The following is a 25351-nucleotide window of genomic DNA, read 5'->3' as shown; positions in this document are numbered from 1 at the left end:
GGTCAGATCAGACTTTTATACACCAAACACATTGCTGGGTTATAGGACACGGAACCAGGCAGCAGTGCGTACTGTCCCCACATCTAATCGGCCCAGTGATGGAACCATTAAGCCGTCTTCCAATACACATGCTAGGAGGCAGGGAAATTTGAATAAAGGACCAAAACCACATTTTGCTTCTATAGACAGACCATATGCTGCCGATATGGCAGATGGACTTTCTGTTAACTCATTTGGTGGGGATTAGGATATCAAAACTGTTGGAAGTAAATCAAATCTATTCAGGTTGACTCTGCGAAGGGACAAAATTAACCATTGTTTCACATGGCTACCAATAATTTGTGAAACACGTACGCGTTCCAATATTTGGGAAGAATGAATATTTTGTCCAAGGCCTGAAAAAGCACATTAAACATAGATAGAACAGTAATCAACCTGTAACAAAAAATAATAATGGACGCGGTGTCACAATGCTTGTATATCTTTCAGAGCTGCACCAGTACATACTCAAAACAACCTCAAAGTAACTAGACAGTAACCTGTTGCTGTGGGCATACAGAGGGTAAATGCTTAGTGTCAAGTCACAAACAAACTGGATAGGGGTGAGGGTGCCTCCAGATATGGAATATTATTACTCAAAGGAACAGCTGGACAACAAACTACTGTGAGGCCTCATTTTGTGGGCTAGATTTGCACTACTCCCTCTGTGAGATGGAGATCCTACTTTCTACTCCACTAAGCCTAATAAGCATAATCTACACTGGTAATTTGTGCCATGAAAAGTATCAAATACAAAAAGTCATGCATCACGCGTGAACACTATTTGTATTCCAAACATGAAATATTAATTCCCACTTCAATATTTTTGGCCTAGTTTCATGATACAGATGTACAATTTGGGCTGGAGCAGTAAAAATCTAAAAGTAATTGAAAGTCTTTAACCAAAAACAAAGTTTATTTTCGACTCCAACATGATACAGGAGTAGAGGTACCACTTACCACAAAATTGGTACATACAAATTTTGAAAATGGTATTCAAGTGGTTTAGTAGGTTTGTAAATTGGCAAAATAATAATTTTTCCTCCTTTTAGATTACAGATTCTTTGAAGTAGAAGTCATGTGTGCTAACTCTTCATTTAACTAGCTGGCATGATCAACTATCTTTAAAGATTTAAGAGAGCTATAGAAACAGTGCACATTTTCAATGAGTCTGCACCCGTCTGCGACCAGTGCCAGGGACCCTGGATCTCCCTCCATACACCGCTACGAGCCAGGCACTCTTCGCACTCGACCCACAGCCAGTTCTCCTCCCACCACTGCTGCCAGACCTTCACCACCGCTCCGGCCAACAACACCCCCGATACCCTAAGATGCATCCTCCTCAACGTGCGCTCCTTGCACAGACATGCTGCGAAAATCTGGAACCTCCTCAGACATCGCCATTTCGGTTGGGTACAAGATCCCGAGGAAGGACCGCCACAACCACCCGAGAGGAGGCATCGCCATCGCGCACAAAAACTCCCTCCGCCTCACCACCTCCGTTCCACTTGTGCATTCCACCTGGAATGCACAAGAAGAAACACGAATTGGGATTTACAAATATACCATTTAGGCCTGTAATTATCATACGTGTGCAGAGGATTAGCATTTACTATACAGAACAACTGTCTAAAGAACTACAAATACACACAAAAGCAGTGTTTAAAGCGTGGAGGGATTTGTACAAAAACCTGGGAATGGAAGGGAGACCTGAAGTAGGAAACACTACTTTGGGACAGTGATGAGTTAGTAGAGGTGGGAAATGTTGTGGGGGTTCCGAAGTGGGCTCACATAAGAATAAGTCAATTAGGCGACCTCTGGAACAGTGGAGAACCCATTTTGTTTTCACATCAGCCAGCTGGCGGAAGCTTATATGTACATTAAAGTCAGGCATGAACTAACCTCTCACATTATGAAGGGTTTAGTTATACAGGGCTCATCCCATTGAAGTCAGAGGCCTCTCTGAACCTCTTCCACAAAAGGCTATCTCACTGATATACAAAAGATAGTCAACAACACCCTGAACCCTTTGAATATGTTGAAAAGTAACTGATAGAGAGATCTAGATGAATTGGAGGAAGAAAGGAGGAAGCTTTGAGAGTTCAGAGGGTGGTGGCAATCAGAGCAGCATTCTGACTCAAACACTTGCAGATCCCGCATAGATTATATTAAAAAGGGGAAACTATTGAAAATAGGGAAGAATGGCACAGATAGATGCACAAGAGGATGAAGCCAAAGATGCATCTTCTCACACACACACATCATGGTCTTGTCCTCGGGTAAAGCACTTCTGGAAGGGGGTATATGAAAGCTTGAGGCGTGTCACTGGTGTGCCGGTAGATGAAGCAGGTAAGTTATTACTACTCAAATCAAAATAACTTTATATTTGGTTATTATGCAGAAAAAATACCCATAAAAGTACAATTAATAGGTCACACTTTCAATATTTAAAAAGGATATAAAAATGATCATGATTCATTAAAAAACAATAGGCTAGTTAAATTTCATACATAAATTGTTTCCCGTGATCTAAAAAGTTTTTTTTAAAGGACAAACAGATGCAACAGTAAATATATGGTCTACTTTCTGGATGGTTAAAAAAGCGGGGTGACATTGCCTAAGTTCCATACTCTTCAATATTGTCACTATCCATCATTGCCTTGGAATAGTGTAAAACTTACAGAACAACAAGATGTGCATATCCGATTGGCTGGACAAATCGCATGCACAGTTACAAAGTTCTCTTGTCCAGTCATTCATCTTGGGAAAACTTAAGAATCTGAATAAAATGTTTAACCTAAGCTGCGTTAATAAGAACCTTTTGTAGCGGGAATTCTGTTCTCCTACAGAACTGTGCATAGAGACCTGGAACCTCGGTGAATTAGGATGGCCCAAAACTCACCTCAGTACCCAAAATCCCCTTACCGAGCTAGCTACAGTGTCTCATTGGTCATAACAAACTCCCAATGCTTAGACAGACCAGAACATGAACTTAGAGTACCTCAGGAATCGTGGAACACATGAACACTCTTTCGTTATATAATCATCACAAATCAGAACGTGGAGTAAAAGAGGACACGTGCACGTTTGAAATATTTATTTACTAATGCAAGGTTCTCAAACGCAGTATCTTGTATAATACTAGCAAACATATTATAAGCAACAAAGTTATCAGCATAATTATCAGTCCATAAAAGGCGAATGGCGAGAGCATACTAATATGCTGAAATGAATAGAAATTAACAATGTCTAATTCACACCCTCCCTATTTAGTATAGTATTTTAGATCTATGAAGGTCTCATTTGGGTTTTAGCAGGGCGGGCCCATACCTTAAAATCTCAGTGGCAGGAGGATCACATCACCTTCCACCAGCTCTCTGCATGCGAAGCACATCAAGTGTGTTTTTGTGCGTTCAGCATCACAATATAAAACTCGCCTAGAGCCAGATTTTGGCAGCAGCATGTGTGTTATGTCTATAAGGGTGCGAAGATCAGACCTTACAACAACACTGAGTTAAGTTATCCGTGTAGCCTTCAGCACTCGGTGTGCAGACAGAGTGCAGAACAAAACTGATATCAGAGCAATAACATTATTGCTCTAGTAAATCACGAAGCTCTTCTAGGTTGAAAGCTAAAACAACAATTATGTGTCGTGTGCAAAAGTGAAGCAAGAATGAAAACGGCGTGCAAACATTTAATAAACTCATGCTAACTTAACACAGTATGTAGAAAAGAAGTAGCTATATGACACCCCCCCCCCCCCCCCAATGATCAGAGCACTGTCAAAAATCATGTAAAGGCAGAACCTGGAAGGGGCTTAACCTGAAAACAGAGTTCAATAATAATTCACTAATCTATTCTCCAAACATATATATGTAGGCCTATAGTGGCCAAACGTAATTGATCCAACCTTTGAAAATATAAGTCAATAGATCGGGGACGTATAAAAAAATTCACACATGAAAAAAGGCACTGTCCAAAAATAAAAAATGCACGTGCCGAAATAAGTAGAATAATCTCCATGGCATCTCACGATAGAACTGCATATGCAAAATATGCAGCCACAGCCTCCAACATGAAATCACTGTCATCCGAAAACAGTTCAGCCATCCAATTAAGTAGTGGGAAGGAACATATGTGCTGCTCCGTCACTGGATCCTCTATTAACATCAGAGGACAACTCGGTGGGTTCTCAAGAAAGCTCCTTGCCAAGAACTCATGCGCTGCTGCGATTACATCCCAACGACCCATTAGTCCATGCATCGCTGCCAAGGCCATAATCCTTTCGCCAGAACAAACCAAATCGTGAGCAACTACGGGGCTCATCAGCTGATTAAAGTCAACGTCAGGAGATACCGTCAAGCAGAGACACAAATCAAGGGCCCAGTGGAAATCGAAGCTCAGGCAATGAAACACAGGCTGGACACATGGGAAATAGGAAAACCGAAACGATAATCCAAACGCCGTGCTTAAAGTCGCAAGCGGCAGGGTGCCATAGTAATCAAGCATCCGGTTGTGCAACAGTGACAGGAGGGGCTCTTCTGCTCCTAATGCAGGATGGGCATCCATTTGTGATAAAACAAAATATCACCAAAACTCCCGCAGCTAAAGCCAGCAAGACCGGGAAGCCTCCAAACAAACTCGAAAAAAATAGAGTGAAAAAAAGTTGGGATGACCCCAAATATTTTTTCAAATGAAGTCACGAGACCACTGCTAACTAATTTAAAAAAGTGAGCCAGGCTGGAAGTGGAGGAGGCATTAAAGATTTGATGAACCAGCTCGCTGAAATGTAACAGTAAATCAGTATTTAAAAGCGCTTGCACTTCTGTGCGTGTGTTAGCTATGTGAAGGACGAATGTTTCTCGGGCCGAACTCAGGGCCACCTCTTTCTGAGACAAAAGGACTCTTATTCTAGTCATACCATTGAACTCTGCTTTCAAGGTTGGGATGCGCGGCCAGATGGAAACATCTGAATTCCCATGTGTAGGGGGATACATAACGTTTTTGCAGCACACAACACGTTCAGATACAGTTACCACATAAGCGATACCAACAATTAAACCACAACACTCCTCGTTATTCAACAGCAAATAACTACCATTTGCCAAAAGTGTAAATGTGGGAACAATTGTGGGTAAAGGAGTCCCTTTTAAAACACAGGCCAGATTAGGCCGCTCCTGGTTACAGGAACCATGCAATTGGATGTGTCTGCATATTAATGAATGGTCAGGGGACTCTGTGCATTCCTCCCCATTAAGATAAACTTCTCTGCCGTCTTTCAGGTACCTATATGTGAAGGGAAGAGACCATGCTTCATGGAGGAAGGTACCACCTAATGGTTGATAACGTCCTATTGCAACATGTCGCATACAACTAGTGAATTTGTATAACGCGAATGGTAATGTAATTAATCCGTGGATAAGCCACGTCGCATCAGCGGCCTCAGCAACAGAGAACAGTAAAGATTCCAACCTCTCAATGTGTAACATGGAAAATGATGCATCTCACATTGAAAGCATGCGCTGTTTGTCAGTCCAATTAAATGGGGCAAAGAGGGAGGAAACGTTCATGTAATTCCAGGGCACACGGCCAGATTTGAGAGTCTGCAGAGTCCATGCAAACTGCATTACAGAACACAATTGATTTTGGCCATGGTATAAAACAGACACATCATCATCATTTACAATATCAACCACTGAAGAAACAATGTTATTCAACTTGTATATGCGGGAAGAAAGCATGTTAATACGGTTATCGACAACTGCAACCACCTTTTCCAAATTTGCTTGATCAATTGCTCTCAGGCGCTTAGCAGCTTCAATCTGTTACAGCTTCCGAATTTCATTGTAAGCAGCATAAATCCAACGTTTAGATCTACCGCTTGCCGGGCCTTTAATGAAATCATTAATATCCACTTCATCAGTTAGCTTAGATAGATGTAATTTAACAGCAGCTAATGTAGAATGTTGCAACCAATTTTGACATAATTTGCCAACTGAGTAGGTTGTAACAGTGTGGTCAGGATCAAAACGTGGATCAGGCCTGATTCGTGTCAAACCTTCAGTTAAACCCAGAAAGCGATGCTGGCAAGAGTCAGAGCTTCTGTGCCATGGCAGCCAACCCTTTGGATCAAAACTGGACACATTAAAGGATGCATTACTCAGTATTGTTTGCAACTCTCTAATGGAAAACTTTGAGTAATTATTCCAACCAGAATATTCATCTAAATCAGGGACAGCAGGGACATTTAATTTTTTTGAAGTAGCCAATCCAAAGCACGTTGTCTGAGAAATAGTAGAATTCAAAAACAACATGTGATTCGGGATGAGACATGCAAGGTGCAAAGCCTCAGTGCCTTGTACCTGCCAACTTTTAGAACCCCAAACCGATTTATGGTCAATTGTTTCCTTCCATAGCTCCTAGCCTACTACAGCCAATTTTTCTAGAAAGGACTTCGAATACAATAAATTAGTATCGGTAAGTCTAACTTTGGACATGGGTTTCTGTGTCATCTTAAAATAAAAGGACTCAGGTCTCGATTGATTGGAGTTAGTAAAGTAAGTGTACTTATTTAAAAATGTACTGGAGCTGCCTTGTAATGGTGCAGGGCAATGTTCCCACTGCGTGTAATTTACAGTACCCCTTCTGGAACTCGTCTTATGTAAAAAATGATTACCAAAATGTTGAAAGCAAAATAAATCACCATAATTAGCAGATTCTAAATATAAATCTTCGGCATCAAAGGCAGCATAATATTTTAAAATCAGAGAATAATGATTCTACGGCCTGAACAATCCAATCACCAGAACGTATGTTTTGTTTCACCACATCCCCCATGTTCACCCTTAGTACATTTGGGACATTAACCACTTCAGTGGGGCCATGAATTTGAAATTTAACTGCATCCCACACAATCCCATCAAGAACCGGCCAAGCTGTGATGTTAACAAAGTTCAAGTCTCTTTTTAGTCTGTGTGCAGAATGTGAAGAGGATAGGGGGGCCAAAGTTCCATTAAGATGCCGAATGCATGTTCTCTCCTCGACATAGTGTCCATCCATGATACGGAAAAAATAAAACACAAAACCAAATGACATAAAAAGGTATACTGAAAAAAGCATTAGCCAAATATATGTCCAAGGAGGAACCAAAAAATGTTTCTTGAATAAAGAGGCATAAGCTGCACAACGTGAGGGTTTTGTCGAAGTCACTGAAGCAGAGTCAAATGAGAATCTAGAGTCTGTGGCCAAACATGTTTGTAGGTCAGGTATCGATAAATCAGCAGGATAGGAATAATCGAGGTCATCAATGTTATTAACTGGGAAAGTGTTTAGTAAAGGATTGGAAATGACAGGCATCTCGAGGGCCACTTCTGGCTCAGCAGCTGCAGTAATGGCCAAAACAGAATTTCTCACAATAGAAGGACAGGAGACTGCCGGTGTCATGCTATGAAGAATCGGCCACCCTGTATATCTTGACATTGTCAATTGAGATAAACCGGTTTTCCTTACGACCTGGAAGTGGTGGTAAAATGACTGTTCTTGTGCCCTTCACTCCAAGAACGGGGACCGGTGCTCGATAGGAAGGACCAAATTCTTTCTTGTTATCGATCTTCTCTCGAACCAGTTCTCCAACTTTGGGTGGCCAGCCAACTACCGGGATCTGCAACGCATCATCCGACGTGGAGGGCAAATGTTCCTTTGCAAGACTGTCTCTGGTCTTTTATAGATCCTGTAAAACATTACAATGTTCATCTACGTCAAAGGCCGTGGCTTGAGCCACGCAGTCTAGACAGTCGAGGTCAGGGACATACATCTTGATACCAAAGAGCATTTTGTATGGGGTCCGCCCACCCAGAGACCTTCTAGGGAGATTATTAAGAACACGCTGCACGCCATTGAGGTGGGCCAGCCAGTTTCTGCTAGTGCCTATAACTCGAGCTGTCAACGATTGCTTTAAGTCACGGTTCATTCGTTCCACTACACGGTTACCCTCAGGTCTGTACGGAGACGAAAACTTGACTTGGACCCCCAACGAAACCATAGCATCCTTATACGCCCTAGAGGCGAAGGCCGGACCCTGATCCGAATGGAAGGTACCACAGGCAAAAATCCCTACAAAGACACGCAAATCTCTTATGACAGTCCGTGAATCAGCGCTGCGATGGAGCCATACCCACACAAAGGGTGTGCATGAATCAACTGCTACGAAGATATACTTATACACAGTATCAAAAGAAAAAGGACCGCAGTGATCTAAATAAACGCATCCTAGTGGTTTATTAGAAATGTACAACTGTGTCTGTGGCGGACTCGCAGCAGTCGAAGGCTTGATCTGCTGGCAAATGTCGCATTGAAGGACATAATCACACGTCTGTTTCTACAGTCCCCGCCACCAGAACCTCTGTTGTAGCTGAGTTACAGTGGCTGAGACGCCCGCATGCGCAGACGCCACACCTTCATGAGCCGCTGTAATCAAAGCTGCTCTGCGATCCGAGTTGGGAATTAAACGTTCACCAACATTAGGAATTTTCACATAAGGAACCTTATCGGGACTTTAGTGGTATGTGTACTTCGAAGGGAACCCCGCAGGATATTTACCTCCCTTCTCAGTGTCAGCAACAGCCGTCAAGATGTCATCATCTATTTTACTTTTGGACCGTGTAACTGCTGCAACTAAATATGTAGATACTGCTGATTTTGCTGCTTCATCAGCAAGCGAGTTACCGACAGCGTGGACTCCCACGCGCTGATGGCCGAGAGTATGAATCACAAACACAAGTGGCAACTGTCTTTAAGCTCAGCCACTCGGACCCAGATCATTTTATGTTTTATTGTGCTACCCTTGGAATCACGAAATTCATTCTGAATCCAAAAGAACAAGTTCTCATTGTAAGACCGGACACAGTAGTAAGAATCACTAACGATAAGAGTAGTCACCCTAGGATCTGCGTACTCCAATGCAAGCATTAAAGCACAAATCTCCGCCAATTGTGCAGTGCAGTCTCCAAGTGTCTGCGTGTGCACGACACTGGACTTTAACTCATCGTTCAACATGGCACCGACCACAATGGCGCATGCGGACACGTAGGCATGTTTAGAGCCATGCGCAACCTGCGCCGAACCATCGGTATAAATGATGCAATGGAAATCCTCCAGGGGTTCCCTGTGACAAGGCACGTTCCTTAAGAATTGCCATCTGCACAGCCGTCAAAACTTTCTCCACAGTGGAAAAGCGCAATTCAGCCGAAGTGTACAAGTGTGACTTGTAAGCAATAGGTACTGTGTCTCCCTCATTAAAAGTCAGGTACGTGAAACCTACCATCCCAGGGATAATTCTTATCACCAGGTTGGTCTGATTATCACGAGTCAGTAAGAATTTAGAAGCGAGCAAATCAGCCTGCAAAAACTGCAGTGTAGCCGAATGCTCAGGCAGCCAGCAGGATTTGGAAAAAGATGGTTGTATCAAAGCATACAAAGGCTTGATACGCTGGGCATATTCCCGGAATGTAAGTTCTCCTGAAATTCAAAAAGCCCAGTAAAGATTGTAATTTTTTCAGTGTTGTCGGAGCGCGCAATTGTGCGCATTTCTCCAGGAAGTGAGGAGCTAATCCCTTTCCTTCATTGTTAAGCTCATAGCCCAGAATCAACACTGTGTACTCTGCATTGTGCGATTTCGCAAAGTTGAATTTGTAACCTAAGTTTTCAAAAAGGTACAAACTATCCAGTTTACACGACACAGATGCTCCCAAAGTTCGTCGTCTGTGAGATATATGTCATCCACATACGAACAAGCATCCGGGTCGATTCTCTCCAAAAGAGACTATGCGGGCAGAAAAAATCTCAGGACTATTCTTATAGCCCATAGGCAAACGCCGAAAGTGTTTTTGGACACCGCCGCATGTAAAACTGGTCCATTGGGAATTCATAGCATCCAACTGGTGGGCAAAGAAACCATTAGAAATGTCAAGCGTGGTCTTAAACCACTAACGCACAAGACTATTCACAAGAGCAGAGCCGTGAGTATTCTGTAGTGCACAGTTACGGCAATGCGAGTTTAAATGCCGGTAATCCAAAACCAAACGAAACGAACAGTCAGGCTTGTTTACAGTAAAAAGAGGGTTATTCATTGGTGACACACACGTTTCAATTACACCTTGATATTCCAATCGCTCATGGATTGCCGCAACGGAAGCTTTCGCTTCACGTCTTATAGGATATTGAGGTTGAGGCTGCGGCTGAGACCGTAAAGTTATCTCGTGGCGTGGGGACAATTTATCCCTCCCACATTGATTGCGGTATACAGCCGGCGCCAATTTAAGAGCCCACTCTTCTGCAAAATGCTGCGCATTCTCTTTCGAGACTGTGTTCGCGAAACTGGGGAGGATTACCTCCTCCCCTCGCGGAGCTGCGAGCACAAAAGGTGGGGGCCAGTCAGCCTCCGAAAGCAAAATGTCATAGGTAGACGAAAGATTTTACCAAAATGCCCCTTTTATGGTTCGTTGTAGGTCACCCTCAATTAACAGGACAATTTCAAAAAGTCTATCAGGGGAGCAACTCTGGTGTCAGCTGTTTCCATGACAACATAAGCATCAGTCGCTGTCACCTTCAGTAGTGGACGGAGCGCCTCTCTCACTATGGTAATCTCCGCCGCGCTATCCAGCAAGGTCATAGCCCACGTCAGATTCCGAAGCCGCGTTCTCACTATCTGGGGCATATCGATGCGCTGTTAAGGCTGCGACTTTCTTCTTGGCAAACTGTGGTCTCCTAGGCGTAGAGCCTTCCTGCACCGTTCCTCGGGCGGGGCTGATCACGTCCTTGCTGACCACCCCAACCCCTGCCACCCCCTACACCACCGGTCGTCGGAGCCGATGAGTCCTGAAAGGAACGAGGAGAGCGTTGGTCAGAAGCCTGAAATCGATCAGGAGTCTTAATCGTCGCGCAAGTCATAAACACGTTCCAACTGCGTAGGCAACGGAGACGCAGGGCGAGAAACCTGTGTTTGTTGTTGTTGCGGTTGCTTTCCCTGGTTTCTGAGGCCAATTTCGTTATTTGGACTTGGGCTGAACTTCTGTCTCCGAAGTTTGTCCCTGGGGCTGCTTTTTATCTTTAACAGAAAAAGGCTTAACGCCCTTACAATTGCGACCCACGGTTTTATAAGCCGCCACAATAATTCTCGTTAACTGTCGGGGCTTCTCGGCCTCGGTAATCGCCGCTAACGCGTTAGGTACCTGAAAGTTCACTGCATCCCCCTTGACATTCGCAAGGATCAGATCGCAAACTACGTCAAAGGTGCCACACAGACGCATGCCCAACTCGACCGCAGATTCCGGTCCGTGATCATCTTGAACACGTTTAAGGACCGAAGACAGCACGGACATAGACGGGGTGCCATAGCACCGAGCATAGACCGCCGCAAAAGTCTTCCCCCATGTCTCACAGTCAACAAGCTCAGGGGCCAAATCCTTCGGCAAATTAAGCGTAAGAATCCAGTGTTTTTCACCAGGAGTCGTATTAAGAAATACAGCTTCCAGCTGGTCAAATTTCTCGGCAAGCCAGAAAGGAAAATCATCCTTTTCCTGGGGCTTCTTTCCCATAACGGCATTGACCACGACAGGACTGATTTTCAAACCACCCTGCCCTGCCGGAAGCGCTGCACCCCCTGGGCTCCACCCGGAAGATTACGGCCCATGTAATGCACTAATGCTCTAATCACAGCAATCGCGACTACATGTAGTCGTCTGATTTCAGCCAAATTACAATTGCCGTGTAGAAGATGAGGAGTAAATGCAGCCAAAACAGGCCAACTAGCGCCCAGAATGGACAAAGGACCAACCGCGGAGAGGTTAAAGAATGGGGTAGGGCGCCACCAAACCAAACTCGATGCTGCCAAACGTCAATAGGATCTTCCTGTGCTCTGTACGGAGTATACTCATTAGGTACAACTGTGGGAGTGTATGTGTGGAATACGCCTGAATTAGCGTCCACCGCCGGAAATGTCACCCACGAATAAAAGAGTTCGTAAGGGTAAGCATGTTCCGCACTCACCACCATAATCACAGCCAATCCCTCCAAAGGTACATTGTAAGCCCGCAAATGATCTCGCACCGCAATGCGATTATGCTGCGGAATGTCCACGGGTTGGGCCATGATAGCACAGGAAAGAGAAAAACAAAGTAAACTTTGTAGCACAACTGGGTAGTAATTCAATGAAACCGTTTTAGAAAGAATCAAGCTTGAAAAGACCTATTTCAAAAATAGGTAGGTTTTTCCGACACCAGTCTACAGGTTGTGCAGAATGCGGCTGCGCGATTTGTGTTGGCCCTTCCCTGGCTGTCTTCTGCTACCATGGCAAGGAAGAGTCTCCATTGGCTCCCTATCTCCTTCAGAGTATCTTTTAAACTCCTTTGCCTCACCTACAGTGCCCTCATGGCTGGCCCTGCCGATGCTCTTGGATCCCTGCTCACTCGGTATGTCCCGAGTAGATGTCTACGTTCTAGAGCTAAACCAACTGGTAGTCCCGCGCTCTAGGAAGGTTAGATGGGGGAGTAAGGCTTTCTCCATCTTGGCACCCCAACTATGGAACACACTTCCCCTTGAGATCAAATCACAGCCCTCCTTGGATCTCTTTAGGAAAGCCCTTAAAACGTGATGTTTCATTAAGGCCTATCAGTAAGCTCCTGTCACCTGGTGCTTTCAGCTAGACATTGAATTAGGCGCCTTGACGCCCATTGGGCTAAGTTGCGCATGTATAAATCCCACTTCATTAATTCATTCATAACAAACTCCCAATGCTTAGACAGACCAGAACATGAACTTAGAGTACCTCAGGAATCGTGGAACACATGAACACTATTTCGTTATATAATCATCACAAATCAGAACGTGGAGTAAAAGAGGACACGTGCACGTTTGAAATATTTATTTACTAATGCAAGGTTCTCAAACGCAGTATCTTGTTTAATACTAGCAAACATATTATAAGCAACAAAGTTATCAGCATAATTATCAGTCCATAAAAGGCGAATGGTGAGAGCATACTAATATGCTGAAATGAATAGAAATTAACAATGTCTAATTCACACCCTCCCTATTTAGTATAGTATTTTAGATCTATGAAGGTCTCATTTGGGTTTTAGCAGGGCGGGCTCATACCTTAAAATCTCAGTGGCAGGAAGATCACATCACCTTCCACCAGCTCTCTGCATGCGAAGCACATCAAGTGTGTTTTTGTGCGTTCAGCATCACAATATAAAACTCGCCTAGAGCCAGATTTTGGCAGCAGCATGTGTGTTATGTCTATAAGGGTGCGAAGATCAGACCTTACAACAACACTGGGTTAAGTTATCCGTGTAGCCTTCAGCACTCGGTGTGCAGACATCAAAACCGCGTCATCTGCGTATAGGAGTGCGGGGACAGATCTGTTAGCTATCATAGGCATGTCTCTGCACTCCCTCAACAATATTCTTTCTAGGTCATTAATGTAAATTGTAAGCAAGAAAGGGGCAAGGACACACCCTTGCCGCACCCCTCTTGAGATACTAAATGGCCTAGTGCAATCCCCATTCTTGCTGAATCTAACTTTGGCCCTTACTATGGGTGACGCAATCAAAGGCTGACGTTGAATCAACAAAGGTTAAAAATATGCGACTTCCCTTGGCTTTCGTATATTTTTCTAAGAGCATATGTAAATTAAGGCCCTAGTCAATGGTACCAAGGCCCTTCCGAAAGCCATATTGGAGATCACTAATTATCGAATGTTCATCAGCCCATAGTTGTAATCTATTTAAAATCGCACGTACAATAATCTTAATTGTGGAGTCTAGTAATGATATAGGACGATTCTATCTTCTTTTTGAATATAGGTACAATAATACACTCATACCATGACAGTGGCAGTCCGCTCGAACAGCATGCATTGAACAATTGCATGAGAAGAGGACCCCATAAGACCATGTTATTTTTATACAGATCAAAAGGCACTCCTTCCGTGCCTGGTGCCTTTCCTCCCATGCTGGCTTGAATACCCAAGTTAACTTCATTCAGGGCAATACCCAGATCCACTCTCTTAAAAATATGTAGGGGCTCCTCATCCACTACAATGTCAGTTGGCAACTGCTCTAATGCGGACGAAGCACTATATAAGTCTGCATAATGTAATACCAATTCACTCTGTTATGGCTATCTTGCATTTATTTTATCATTAAAAAAAGAGGCATTAACCGCTTTCCAAAAAGCGGCCGTATCTCTTTTCAAAGAAGCCTCACACAAAGAATCCCATGCTTCCTTTTTCATTCCATCCTTTCTTTTTTTCAGGGTCTTCTTAGAGATCTTTCTCAGTTTTCTTATTAAAATCTGTTTTTTATCAGGAGCATATAGGGCGTGCTAGAGGTTAGAATAGGCCTTAGTGCAAGCTGCATCGAACCAGCCCACTGTATCTTCTCTAGGGTTGTTCATTTCTACCCACAAACTTGTTTTAATGTAGGAGGCAATTACTGTAAAAATTTAATAATTACAAAATTGTCTGAATTCTCATCCAGGCAAGCATGGATACTCGTTTCCCATTTCTTTACTAAATTATAGAGAAAGTCCTCGGAATCACTTTTGTCCATTTTAGGGAATACCCATTTTGTCTATTAAAGACATTATTTATGAGCTGCCTTGATGTACTATTTCTACCGGATTCATGATTAGGTGTTATAATTTCAACACTTAGGGGAAATGATTAAAATTATTGCTTAAAGCGATATCCAAAGTATTAAATTTCTTAACTTGTCCCGAGTATCTAGTAGGTATCAATATATAAATAGATTATTGAAAAGACACCTCTACCATTAAATGTGGAACAAAAAGAGGCCAGATACCCGAGTCAACATGTTTCGTGCATACCCCAAGCACTTCTTCGGGACTACACATGGACCAGCCCTGTGTTCGCCACTCCTTAACTCTGCAATGAGTTTCTTTAAATAAATAATGCTGCAATCGACAATTAGTGCATGCATATAGTACCTACGTATTCATTTGAATCACGAGGTTCATGTAGTGGGACTTAACTGTGCCCCATGGACTCGGAGGGGTTCAGTATCCCAGCAATTTGCTAACAGGATACCTCCCTCATGTAAACACCTACTAGCGCCTCTCCGGACCGGAGAGGCGCTAGTATGCACGAAACATGTTGACAGGAGTGGATAGGTACACCTGAACACATTACGTTTAAGGATCCTATTTTTCCACCCCATTTTTAATGTTACCACCTGGAAGCAGGAATAAAGTTTATTGAAAGCTTACTGGGCAGGTATTTTTAAACACATCACTTAGACCACTCCACCATCACACCCGCACCACACATAGTCAATTATAAGTGCTCCTACGTAATTCGCAAGTCGCAGCACGCCCCAGCCCGTAGAGGACTGGGATGGCCCCTATGATGAAGCATGTCACCATGGGGCAACCCTGGTGAGTGAGGGGACACCAAGAAAAAGAGCAATTCTCTTTTTCTATCTACTATACCTTCCAGGCCAACCCCATTGAGTGTTGCGAATGGAATTCTAGTGACTGGCTAGGCTCTCAGGTATCTGGTATCAGAGACCTTATGTTGATTACAGTATTTGGAGGGTGAGCCTGTGCCCACTTTTCCTCCCTCTAACTCCCTTCCCTTTTGTACGAACAAAAAGGGGCCTCAGGTTGACAAATTCTATTAGTGTAACCCATGTCACAAGAAAACAATTTCATTCATGAGGTCCCCACATAAAGTGTGTTCAAAATGCGTTAGACTGGTCTCTTTGTCCAACATTTTACCACATGTCCCTAATTCCCCTCTTTTACATAATGAACAATTAAAATCCCCTCCCCAAATGACAAAAACGTCTTTAGTTTTCCATCCTAACAAGCTTTTAACATCTATACTCAGTGCTCTCAGCATATCTTCCATAGCCTCTGAGGAGGCATGAGTATAAAAATTTACAATATTCAAACAGAGCACTTTATCAATATGTGTCCTGACCGTATGATAATATCTATTATTATGGGGCATCTCTATTTTCTCACATTTATAAAGGTTCGAAATGTAGGTACAAAGTCCCCCTTTAGCCCTACCATGTGTAGAGCCTATCGCTGGTGTAAGTAATGTTTTAAAACCACACAGATGGTGGGCCGCTTCAGCCCAGGTTTCTTGTAGGCTCAATATATCATTCATTTACAAGATCAATCCAGATCTGGTTAGACACCTTTGTTTTTAGACCAGCCACATTCCAAAACATAATCGACCATTTACCCTTTTTAATGGTACTATCTACCTGGCCGGTACAGCCAAAGTCATCACTAGATTTGATATTATTTTCAATCATGGTGTTAGGTGCTAAACCATTTCCCTCCATTACACCAATCTCTACTGTGTTAGATGCCCCAAGTCTCACATAAGTATCTAATTGAGAACAATTCACTCCATCTAAGGGATCAGCGTTTGATTGTTTTACATTTGGTAGACTTGAAGTCACTATAGCAGTAGGGTTCCTGGATCTCAATCAATCCACTCCTTCAAGCCCATAGAGCATGTCGAAGTGATTAAACGTCGGGATGTTAAATTGATTTTTATGCGGAACCATGGAATTCCCTTGTTGTACCCCAGAGGAATACAAATGTAATGGCAGAGTAGTGGAAGGGGGATAAACGTAACTTAAATCAAAGGTCTGTATACCACTAACCCCCCTTTAGTGGTGCCAGTCAAAAATGTGACGAACCACCCGTCTATCCCTAAAATTAATAATGATACAATCACCAGCAAAATCCTTTGTTCTATGACCCACCCAACTTACTCTTCGAGCATACAAAATTTCACTATGTATATTCGAAGGGAGGGGTCTGTTATGGTTTAGCCAAAAGATTTAATTCGGGATAAGTTTCTATTCTGCCATGGACCAATTCGGGGAGCCCAACCAGTACCACAACATATGGAAAGAAATGTGGTGGCAAATCAATACATGAGAAAGTGCACTTTGGTTTATCGGGATTTATTGTTTCCTTAACTACACTTGATGATCTTTGCGCTGGTCCCAGGATTCCTGTTCCAACCTCCCTCCCTCCCCCTACCCCTACCCTTCCCGCTCTTCCTTGTATCAATGCCTCACTATAAATGCTTCTGGCAGCTTGACTAGTCCCGCACAATAATAAAGAGGGTATATTGGGTGCAGTTGGAATGGGCAATGGGGGAATAATGGTTGTTGAATCTTGCGTTATATTATTTTCCGCTACACTTAGATCGGGAATCCTCTCTAAAGATTTTTTCAGGGAATCAAAATTTACTGTAGTCAGTCGTTCAAATTTTTCCAGTCTTTCGCTGATAGTTTTTAACCTCTCTAGCAAGGGTAGCATAGAAGACTTAATCAATTGCTTTACTTTCTCCATAAATCCCTCATCAACATGGAGCACAGGCAGAAGAGGATCAGCAGACTGTCGGCAAGGCCCTTGACAGGGTGGTAGATGTTGAGGGTGCAATATCTAATGGTGCTGGGGTCTCCGTTTCGCCATTCTTAGTTATTCTAGACAATTTTGATATCTTGAAACATCTTCCCTTACAGGGACCCCATCCTCGCTTCCTCTTAACAGTAGGTCCTGATACTTGTTTTAGGGGTGGAGGGTTGGGTGCTGACCTTGTAGATAAACGTGGGGCTGTTTCATTAAATGTATCGACCAGAACAGAGTAATTAATTAAAGTGATGGGACTAGATTCTTTTGCCACAGATAGATTAGACAATTCCTGTGACTGATGGTCATTACTTTCTCCCCCACCAGTGTGGTTAGGATTAACATACGTTTGTTGTTCTGACTAAATTGCAGATATTAGACCTTCTAAGGATGACCTTTAGAATACATAGGGTCCAGTGAAAGGAGACGTTCAGTCAAGGCTATCTTGTGCACTGATACGGACGTGGGCCTAGTTATGAACTGGTCCAGTGTCCCAACAATACTCCCACCCATCGCTGCTTTCTTCCCTTTCCCTGCACGTGCTGCCATTGTTTCAACGTGTTGCACTATATAGCGAACCCAAAGTGTCCTGCCCCGCTGAATAAACTCGGATTTCAATTCACAGTTAATATCCTTATGATGGTAATGTTGTTAGGGGGGGGGGGGGGGCAGCCCAGCCTCCTTCAGTGTCTGACGGACTCAGACGGGCCCGGCGCGCACGTCCCGCGATGCGCGGCCCCCACTCTTTTCAAGCGCCGCTTGGTGCGTGTTGGTGGCGTCACACACCGGCGCCACAGGGGGCATGCTGGTGGTTGTGGTCCCCGGTGTTTTGGCGTGCAGCAGAAGAGACCGCCAGACAAAGAAAAAGGTAGGCGTTGCGGTCTGCCTAGACTGATTGCTGGGAATGAGTTTGTGCCCTCTGAATTCCGATTTCGGAGCCCGTAGTATCCAGCCCCCACTCCGCTTTTTAAGCGCCGCCTGGCGCGTGTTGGTGGCGTCACAGACCGGCGCCACAGGGGGAATGCTGGTGGTTGTGATCCCCAGTGTGTTGGCGTGCAGCAGGAGAGACCGCCGGGACAAAGAGAAAAAGGTAGGCGTTGCGGTCTGCCTAGACCGATTGCTGGGAATGAGTTTGTGCCCTTTGTATTGCGTTGATACTCAATGTATGGGGTCCAACCAATACAAACCAGACCACTATGCAGCCTTGGATTAATTGTGGCAAGAAGAAACATGGTCATAAAGTGAGGCGCAAGTGATCTGCAAGAGCTGGGTAGCTGGAAGCCAGATATGGAGCAGTGTATGCTAGTTGAAAAGTAAGTCCATTAAAGTAGGGGGGATGCCCAAAAATAAATAATACGGTATTATAGCAGCACTACAGAAGGAGGTTATTATTCATGGTGTAAGTGGATACTTCCCAACACTGGTGAGGTCTGAGTTTGAGCAGTTATATTTTTGAGCAGGGGTTATGGGGGACTGCTAAAATATGTACAAACAGGAATAAGATTTGTCACTAGTCTCCAATGATAGTCACCATATGATCACTTATTGACCATGTTGCTTTTTCGATTTAAAATGTTAAATTTACATTTATAAAATGCATGCTTTGCAAGTCTATTGTACTTTAAGTTCTCCTATAGGTGGCATTACACTTAATACAGTGGAGCAAACAATTCTCTTGACCGAATTTGCAGTACTAAACTAGTCATTACACTTAAGCCATAGATTTTCTAATTTTCAAAAGGTTGAATTGACAACTAACTTATTATGGTAAAGGAATGCATTAACCATACTGGTATGAATATCAACCAAAGGGTCTAGAGACCATTAAGCTCTTTGACATATTGTACCCAGGCATGTTTGTTAACATGTAGGGGAAAAGAATCCCATTTACTGAACCGCTTTAATTTCTCACTTTTTTTTTTAATCACCTCTAAACTTATTTGCAAGATGTGTGTTAGTTCCATTTTTTATGTTCAATTATTAAATGATTCCTTTGCATATATATTTTTCTCTTTCACACCTCTAGCTTTTCTGTTTTTTTTCTCAAATGCCTAAACTCTGTTTCCTTTCCATGAAGATTTCAGCAAACCGCTCTAGATTTCTCAGAGAAGCCTTCGCAAACTAAACTGGGAGTGTATATTTGTCAAGATAATCCATCAACCTACCAACTAACAAAGTTATAGTTCAACAAGACTGCAACACTGTTTTTAGAACTTTGAACACTAGGAACTACCATCTCCTGAAATTGTATTGGACCATTTTGAGATTTTAAATGTAAATGCTCTCAACCATTGCTAGCAGCTGTAAGGTCCAACCCATTCCTCTCCTTTTATTCGCAACCAAGAAGAAGCACAAAACAGCTTAGAAAATTATCAGTCATCAGTTTTCACAAACAAGACTTTTACATTTACACAATCGCAAACTAAAATTTGGAAATACCAATGAAAAACAATATTTGTACCGATTTAAAGCACATTGTCAGCCCTACTGCACTGCTTTCAAAGACTAACACCAGATGGGACATAGCGGTGGCTAGGCGACTATGAAAACAAAGCAATGACAACTAACTTCTTCTAATCAGCTCTAGAGATAAAGCTGTGTAACCCACGTTTCCACCCTTTTTGCACTAGTGTTTGGCTCTTAATGACCATACAAGAGTGTTTTCTATTCATGAAAGTAGTTTCTCAGACATAAATGTACAGTTAAAGGACAGCATGTTGCAAGGTTTGAGTAGGACAGTGACATTTTACTTGTCACATAACATTACCAGGCTATAGTTTTCCAACAACCTTAGATGTTCACTCGCCATCCCTAAAAAAGGCACCATAATTCTGCTTCTGGGATATATTCCATGGGGCGTTACACACACCCAACATTTTTCAATCAAAAATCATTACAACTATGGTGAGATGTAAGGTGGATGCGTCTTAGAAGACAAATGACTTCTCAAACGAAAATTGATTAAATATTTCAGGGGAAAAAAATATCTTTTACTGAAGGTATGCCGAGAAAAAAAAATCATAACGCAACATGTATCAAAACCTGGGACATTAAAAAGGTATATTTTGCGCCATATACTGCATGGAGAAAATGTTCACACAGACGACGGTCCGATGCTATAAAGAAAGGCAAATAAATAAGTTAACACAAGTCACACGTGCGCTGAAAGGGGCTTTAACTCAAACTCGTTTCACAGAAGGCTTTTAAAAACGAAAACATTAAGAGACTACGCAAGGACCACGCCCTAACCAAATGAAACTTACCAAGTTTTTCCACCAGCTTCAGCATCACTCCTCCAATGTGCACCTCCCCCGTGACCCTGAGGGTGACATCCCGATTGAGATCCGTCACCAGGACATTTAACTCCCACGTCCCATCCGCATAGCAGCCATCTGGCATCCTTATGCCGTCCAGGGCCATGATTCCTTCCTGTCAGTGGGGCAGAGGAAATGGCATTAGCTGCAGCGCATGCTCCGCTCCAGGACTGTACAGCCACACACAGAGGCCCCCTCAAACACAGTATTTACAACTCCCGAGCCTAGATCCCAGCACGTTCAGATGTAATCGATGCCTGCTCCGTTATACGAAGCACGTAGATGCGGCTGGCCCAAACAGACGCAACATGCAGCGCTCAGCAAAATCAGCCGATTGCAATCGAGCAAATGGCATGAATGCAGTGCAGGCTGGAGGGAGAGTCGCGTGGGCTTAATTTATGTAAGGGGCGTGTCCCTGTGATAGCTGATGTCATAATCACTGAAATGCAAACAGGATTTGGGGCAGATCGCTAAACTTGCTAGGAATTCAGTTAAACTGTATATGATTTTAAGACAAAAGTAGTTGACCAAATACCATTCTGCACAAATATAATTGTAAAACTAAGCAAAGTGGGTGAGGAAGGGCGGCCAAATAATCATGGGCTGGTGTGCAATTGTATGAACATATTTACTATACTAAAAGAGCAACTTTTTGCCCAAATAAAATGCAGTTCTGGGACACGTGTCCTGACAGCACCGCTCCTCGCGTCCTGCCACTAAGGACACCCAAAGCTGACTGGCAGGGTGCCGTGAGGAGAAACCGCCCTTTAGCGGCAGCCTTCATTTTCGCAAAATAAAAACCGTTGTCACCTGTTCCCGTGCCAAACAAAGCCGCCCGACAGGTTTTACTCAGAGAAAAAACGGGACCTGGAATTAAAGGAAAACTTCCCAGCTGGAGCAAGAGCACACTTTCCGGGCTTCACAACTGGAACTCCCCCCCCCCCCCCCCCCGCGCGCAGACCCCCAAGGGGCGCACGGCCTCTGGCGCCGGCCCCAGCCTTGGACTCACCTTCAGCGGGGCGAGTCCGTTAGCGACAAGCGGACCCCAATATGGAACCGTCCGTCAAGGGGGGGAGAGAGGGACCAACTGCCTCAATGTTCCACACAGGAAGCCTCCCGGCCCGGCTCACACACCCCTCAAAGGTGACTCTTTCCTTCGGCTGGCGTTAATGGAGTCCCGGGCACCCCTTCTCACAGGCGATAACGTCACGCTCTCGGCTCGCTCAATCTGGCTTCCCTTTCATGGACAGTCGAGTCACCACTCCCCCTCTCCTCCTCCCCCCGTGCTTCCCAACTCTCCCTGGCTGCCTCCCTCCCTCTCCCCGCGTCCGCAGGGCCCAAGGCGGCAGCAGGAGAGAGAGCGAGCGAAAAAAAAAAACACCACAGAACTACTGCTGCCGAGCGGAGTTACAAATCCGCTAGGCCGCGGGACGGGGTGGGCGTTCGGGGACCCGAGGGGTTAGGAACAGCGCTGGCAACAATAAAAAGCCCCGAGGAGCCGCCAAGTGCCCTTTTATGGAAGTGAATAAGAGTGAGGATTGCATCCAACATCCGGGGCCTGGAGGAGCGCGAGGGATAACGCAGGACAGGGGAGACGCAGAGCAGGCGGGATGCTTGACAAGCCAGCGCCGTCCCGTTACTTTTTGGCCCAGTTAAGAAAAACAGCACGATTTGTCAGCCATGGCATGAGGGGAAAAAACGTATGATATGTGACAGCTGCGCATTAACTCTCATCTGTAACTAAGAACCGCTGAGCGGTAAAACCAATAAGAACTTTTTTGGGGGTGAGTGAGGGGGCGTGGCTGTTAAAGAACGCGGGGTGATTGCCTCAGATTTACTGCCCTGAAGTGTACGTGGACACATTCAAGTGAGGTAGCAATCGAGTCAAGCGTTTCCTTGATCTGTTTTGTGCAGGCGGGAGCTCCTCGCACCCCTCTAAACCATTGGTCTCTGTTTTTTCTTCAACATTTTTGAGGGAAACTGGTAATTATAGCCTCAATATTTTATTTCGCAACATTTTGTTTATTAGTCAATATTTACTTTCCCCCGATGAAAGATCACTCCCTCCAGCGTAAATTAGTTGGAAAATAACAACCCCTCCCAAATACCATAACGCGTCGCTTTTGGCCACTTCTGCCTAACTCTCTGTTTACAAATAATGAACGCCCTTTAAATCTGATTCGTTACTCTTATACAACAGGCATTTATGACTTCTTTCAGCTTCTCTTAATAATGACGAGTGGCGTTTCAAGCAAGGCAACATTTAAAATGTTTCCCTTAGTAAACAGATAATTTGTAGCATTTTACTGTAGTGTTTAGGACACACCCTTTTGTGTTCATCTAAGTTGGGAATAAATTGCACTCAAACGTTCAACGTTGTAACGGAGCAACGTCGCGCTGTTTCTTTTTATTTTTTAATGTGGGGTTGAGGTTGTGGTAAGGATGCATTTATTAAAAAGTAGTAAAAAGAAACCTATTTTAATATTAGTACTGCAGACCGTAAACAGTGCTTTTCCGGGTGTAAACCGGTCCGGAAAAGTAAACCAGAAATATTATGTACGCAGGGATACACAGAACAATCCACAAACCTCCAATGTATGTAATATGTGTGAAATAGGTTTGCATGACGTTTACTAGTTATGTGTACAGACAGCCAGGGCCATGATTTTCTTTGGGAAGGCTTAGCATGGGGAAGGCTTTACCAAGACGCTGGAATGGGCGCTTAGGGATCCCAGGCCTGGAGAGGCCTTCATTAGACTGACTTGTGCCTCCAGCAATCAGTGTCCCTTCAGTATGCTGGGTTCAAAGTCCCCTTTTGCAAATCCATACAGGATTGGCGAGGAGCAGCTGTATGGAGCCTGGATCCACTAGAGTTATGTGAGGTAGTAAATTATTTTTGTCAAGATTTATTCAGCGCACTTCTATCCTGTGCTTGGGTTTGTAGTGAGTAACAGCCTGTTGTGTGTCCCGTCTGTACCAAGGACACAGCTCATAAAAAAGTGAAGAGTAGGATATAATAAACAGTGTGGAAGTCTTTGTTAGGTAGCTACTTGCCATTTCTAGACAAAGTGCCAGAGAGAGACACTAAAATAGTAAGTTATGTACTTTTGTGACTGAACCAAACACATACGCCCCACACACTCTTGGTTGGGTTCCTTGTATAAGGAATTAAGGGCTACAGTGCCATTCAAATACTTGCTGCATCACAGCATGGGAATAAATGAATATGCAACAGTCCTAAACTACGCACATGCATATTATAACTTACTCATTGCACAATTTACACATCCAATTATATACATTTGTGTTATCCTCTAAAGTCGTGAGCAATGGATGTATGACACCAAACTTTGGAGAACAGTCTCTGTTTTGAGAAGGCGGACTGTCTTGTGTCCCAGAAAGCCTACAGTTCTACAATGCTGTACCAATAATAGATGATTGATTTATTGCTACTGATTTATTGGTTGATATGTTTTTACAGCACATGTATGCCACGCCATGAATTCATGTCTCTAATCGTGCCCAGTCAAAAGTCGAAAAGCAATAGATAAAATGTATCATTTAACCTGATGCAGATACTGAGATTAGCAGAAAATTCGCTTTAAGAATAATCCTAAAAGCATGAATGCCCTGCAGTTGCTGAAGATTACCTAAAAGATCGTCCCAATCCTTGAGGTCTTAGTTCTGAAGAGCTCTGCCAGTGCAGTGGGGGTGTTTAACTTGAAGGGTGGGGATGGAGGAAAGTAAAAGCCAGGAGTTAGAATGAAGAGACTTTGACATTCTTTATTGATAATCATCAAATCATCTTTTTTTCGGTCAAAAGGACCATAAAGCACAAGATACAAACAGATCACACACAATAAAATCACAAAGGCATTCTTTATTCATAAAACATTTTGCCAGAAAGGAAGGCCTCTGGTTATAGAAGGCTTCATGAATCATAGTCATTTAAACCCAACTCGTTGAATAGGCAGGAAAGGCAAGGTTGTTCGGCATCCAACAGACTCAAATTTATTGAGCTATCTTTTTGGAGAGAACATAACATAAATGTTGATTATCACACATGCACCTCAAAGTTCTCCAGAAACTGTTGACTGTTTGACAGAAAACCAATATATTCGGTGAGGTCTGGGAACAAAGAGTGAACGCTTATAGAAGTTTAACTCTGAGCTTCCCTGGACTTTGTCTCTATTTCCAACATGAGCCATAAGACCAAATATTTCAACTTGGATGGGATGACCTCTTCTTTGGCTGTGCATCACTTGTTCACAAATGGACACCCTTCTATTGTGTGCCCTAACAGTTAACTTTATATACTCAAAAGCCAGTCTTGAACCCTGTGTGGCATGTTACACAATATTAATGTTTACTAATTTCAAAAGATTAAAAATAATTATGCCCAGCCAAATTTTAAAGGGAATTGGCTGAATCAGTTAATTCAATTAAAACGTTAAATGAAGACTTTAGCATCTTCACTGCAAAGAACATTTTTTAGGATGTTCGGAATTCCTAAGATCTTGGTCCCCTCCAAGGCTATT

General features: G+C 43.5%; 1 protein-coding gene across 2 annotated transcripts in view; it reads right to left on the bottom strand.

The window, feature by feature from the left end:
• FERMT2 (FERM domain containing kindlin 2) overlaps positions 1 to 22332 on the bottom strand; it is a 658554-nt gene extending 636222 nt beyond the window's left edge. Inside the window, exons 1-2 of one of the 2 annotated variants that reach the window (XM_086937426.1) lie at positions 21823 to 22332; positions 20763 to 20928 (exon numbers count right to left, since the gene is read on the bottom strand). In XM_086937426.1, the coding sequence (XP_086793552.1) occupies positions 20763 to 20919 (157 nt within the window). In that variant the 5' untranslated portion in view covers positions 20920 to 20928; positions 21823 to 22332. The remainder of the gene's footprint in view (positions 1 to 20762; positions 20929 to 21822) is intronic. The other variant, XM_086937425.1, reaches the window with a different exon arrangement.
• Positions 22333 to 25351: the final 3019 nt, after the last annotated feature.

Source organism: Lissotriton vulgaris, chromosome 9 (genome assembly GCF_964263255.1).
Source record: "Lissotriton vulgaris chromosome 9, aLisVul1.2, whole genome shotgun sequence".
In the NCBI taxonomy this organism is placed as follows: domain Eukaryota; kingdom Metazoa; phylum Chordata; class Amphibia; order Caudata; family Salamandridae; genus Lissotriton; species Lissotriton vulgaris.
This window is presented reverse-complemented; position numbering and strand designations above follow the sequence as displayed.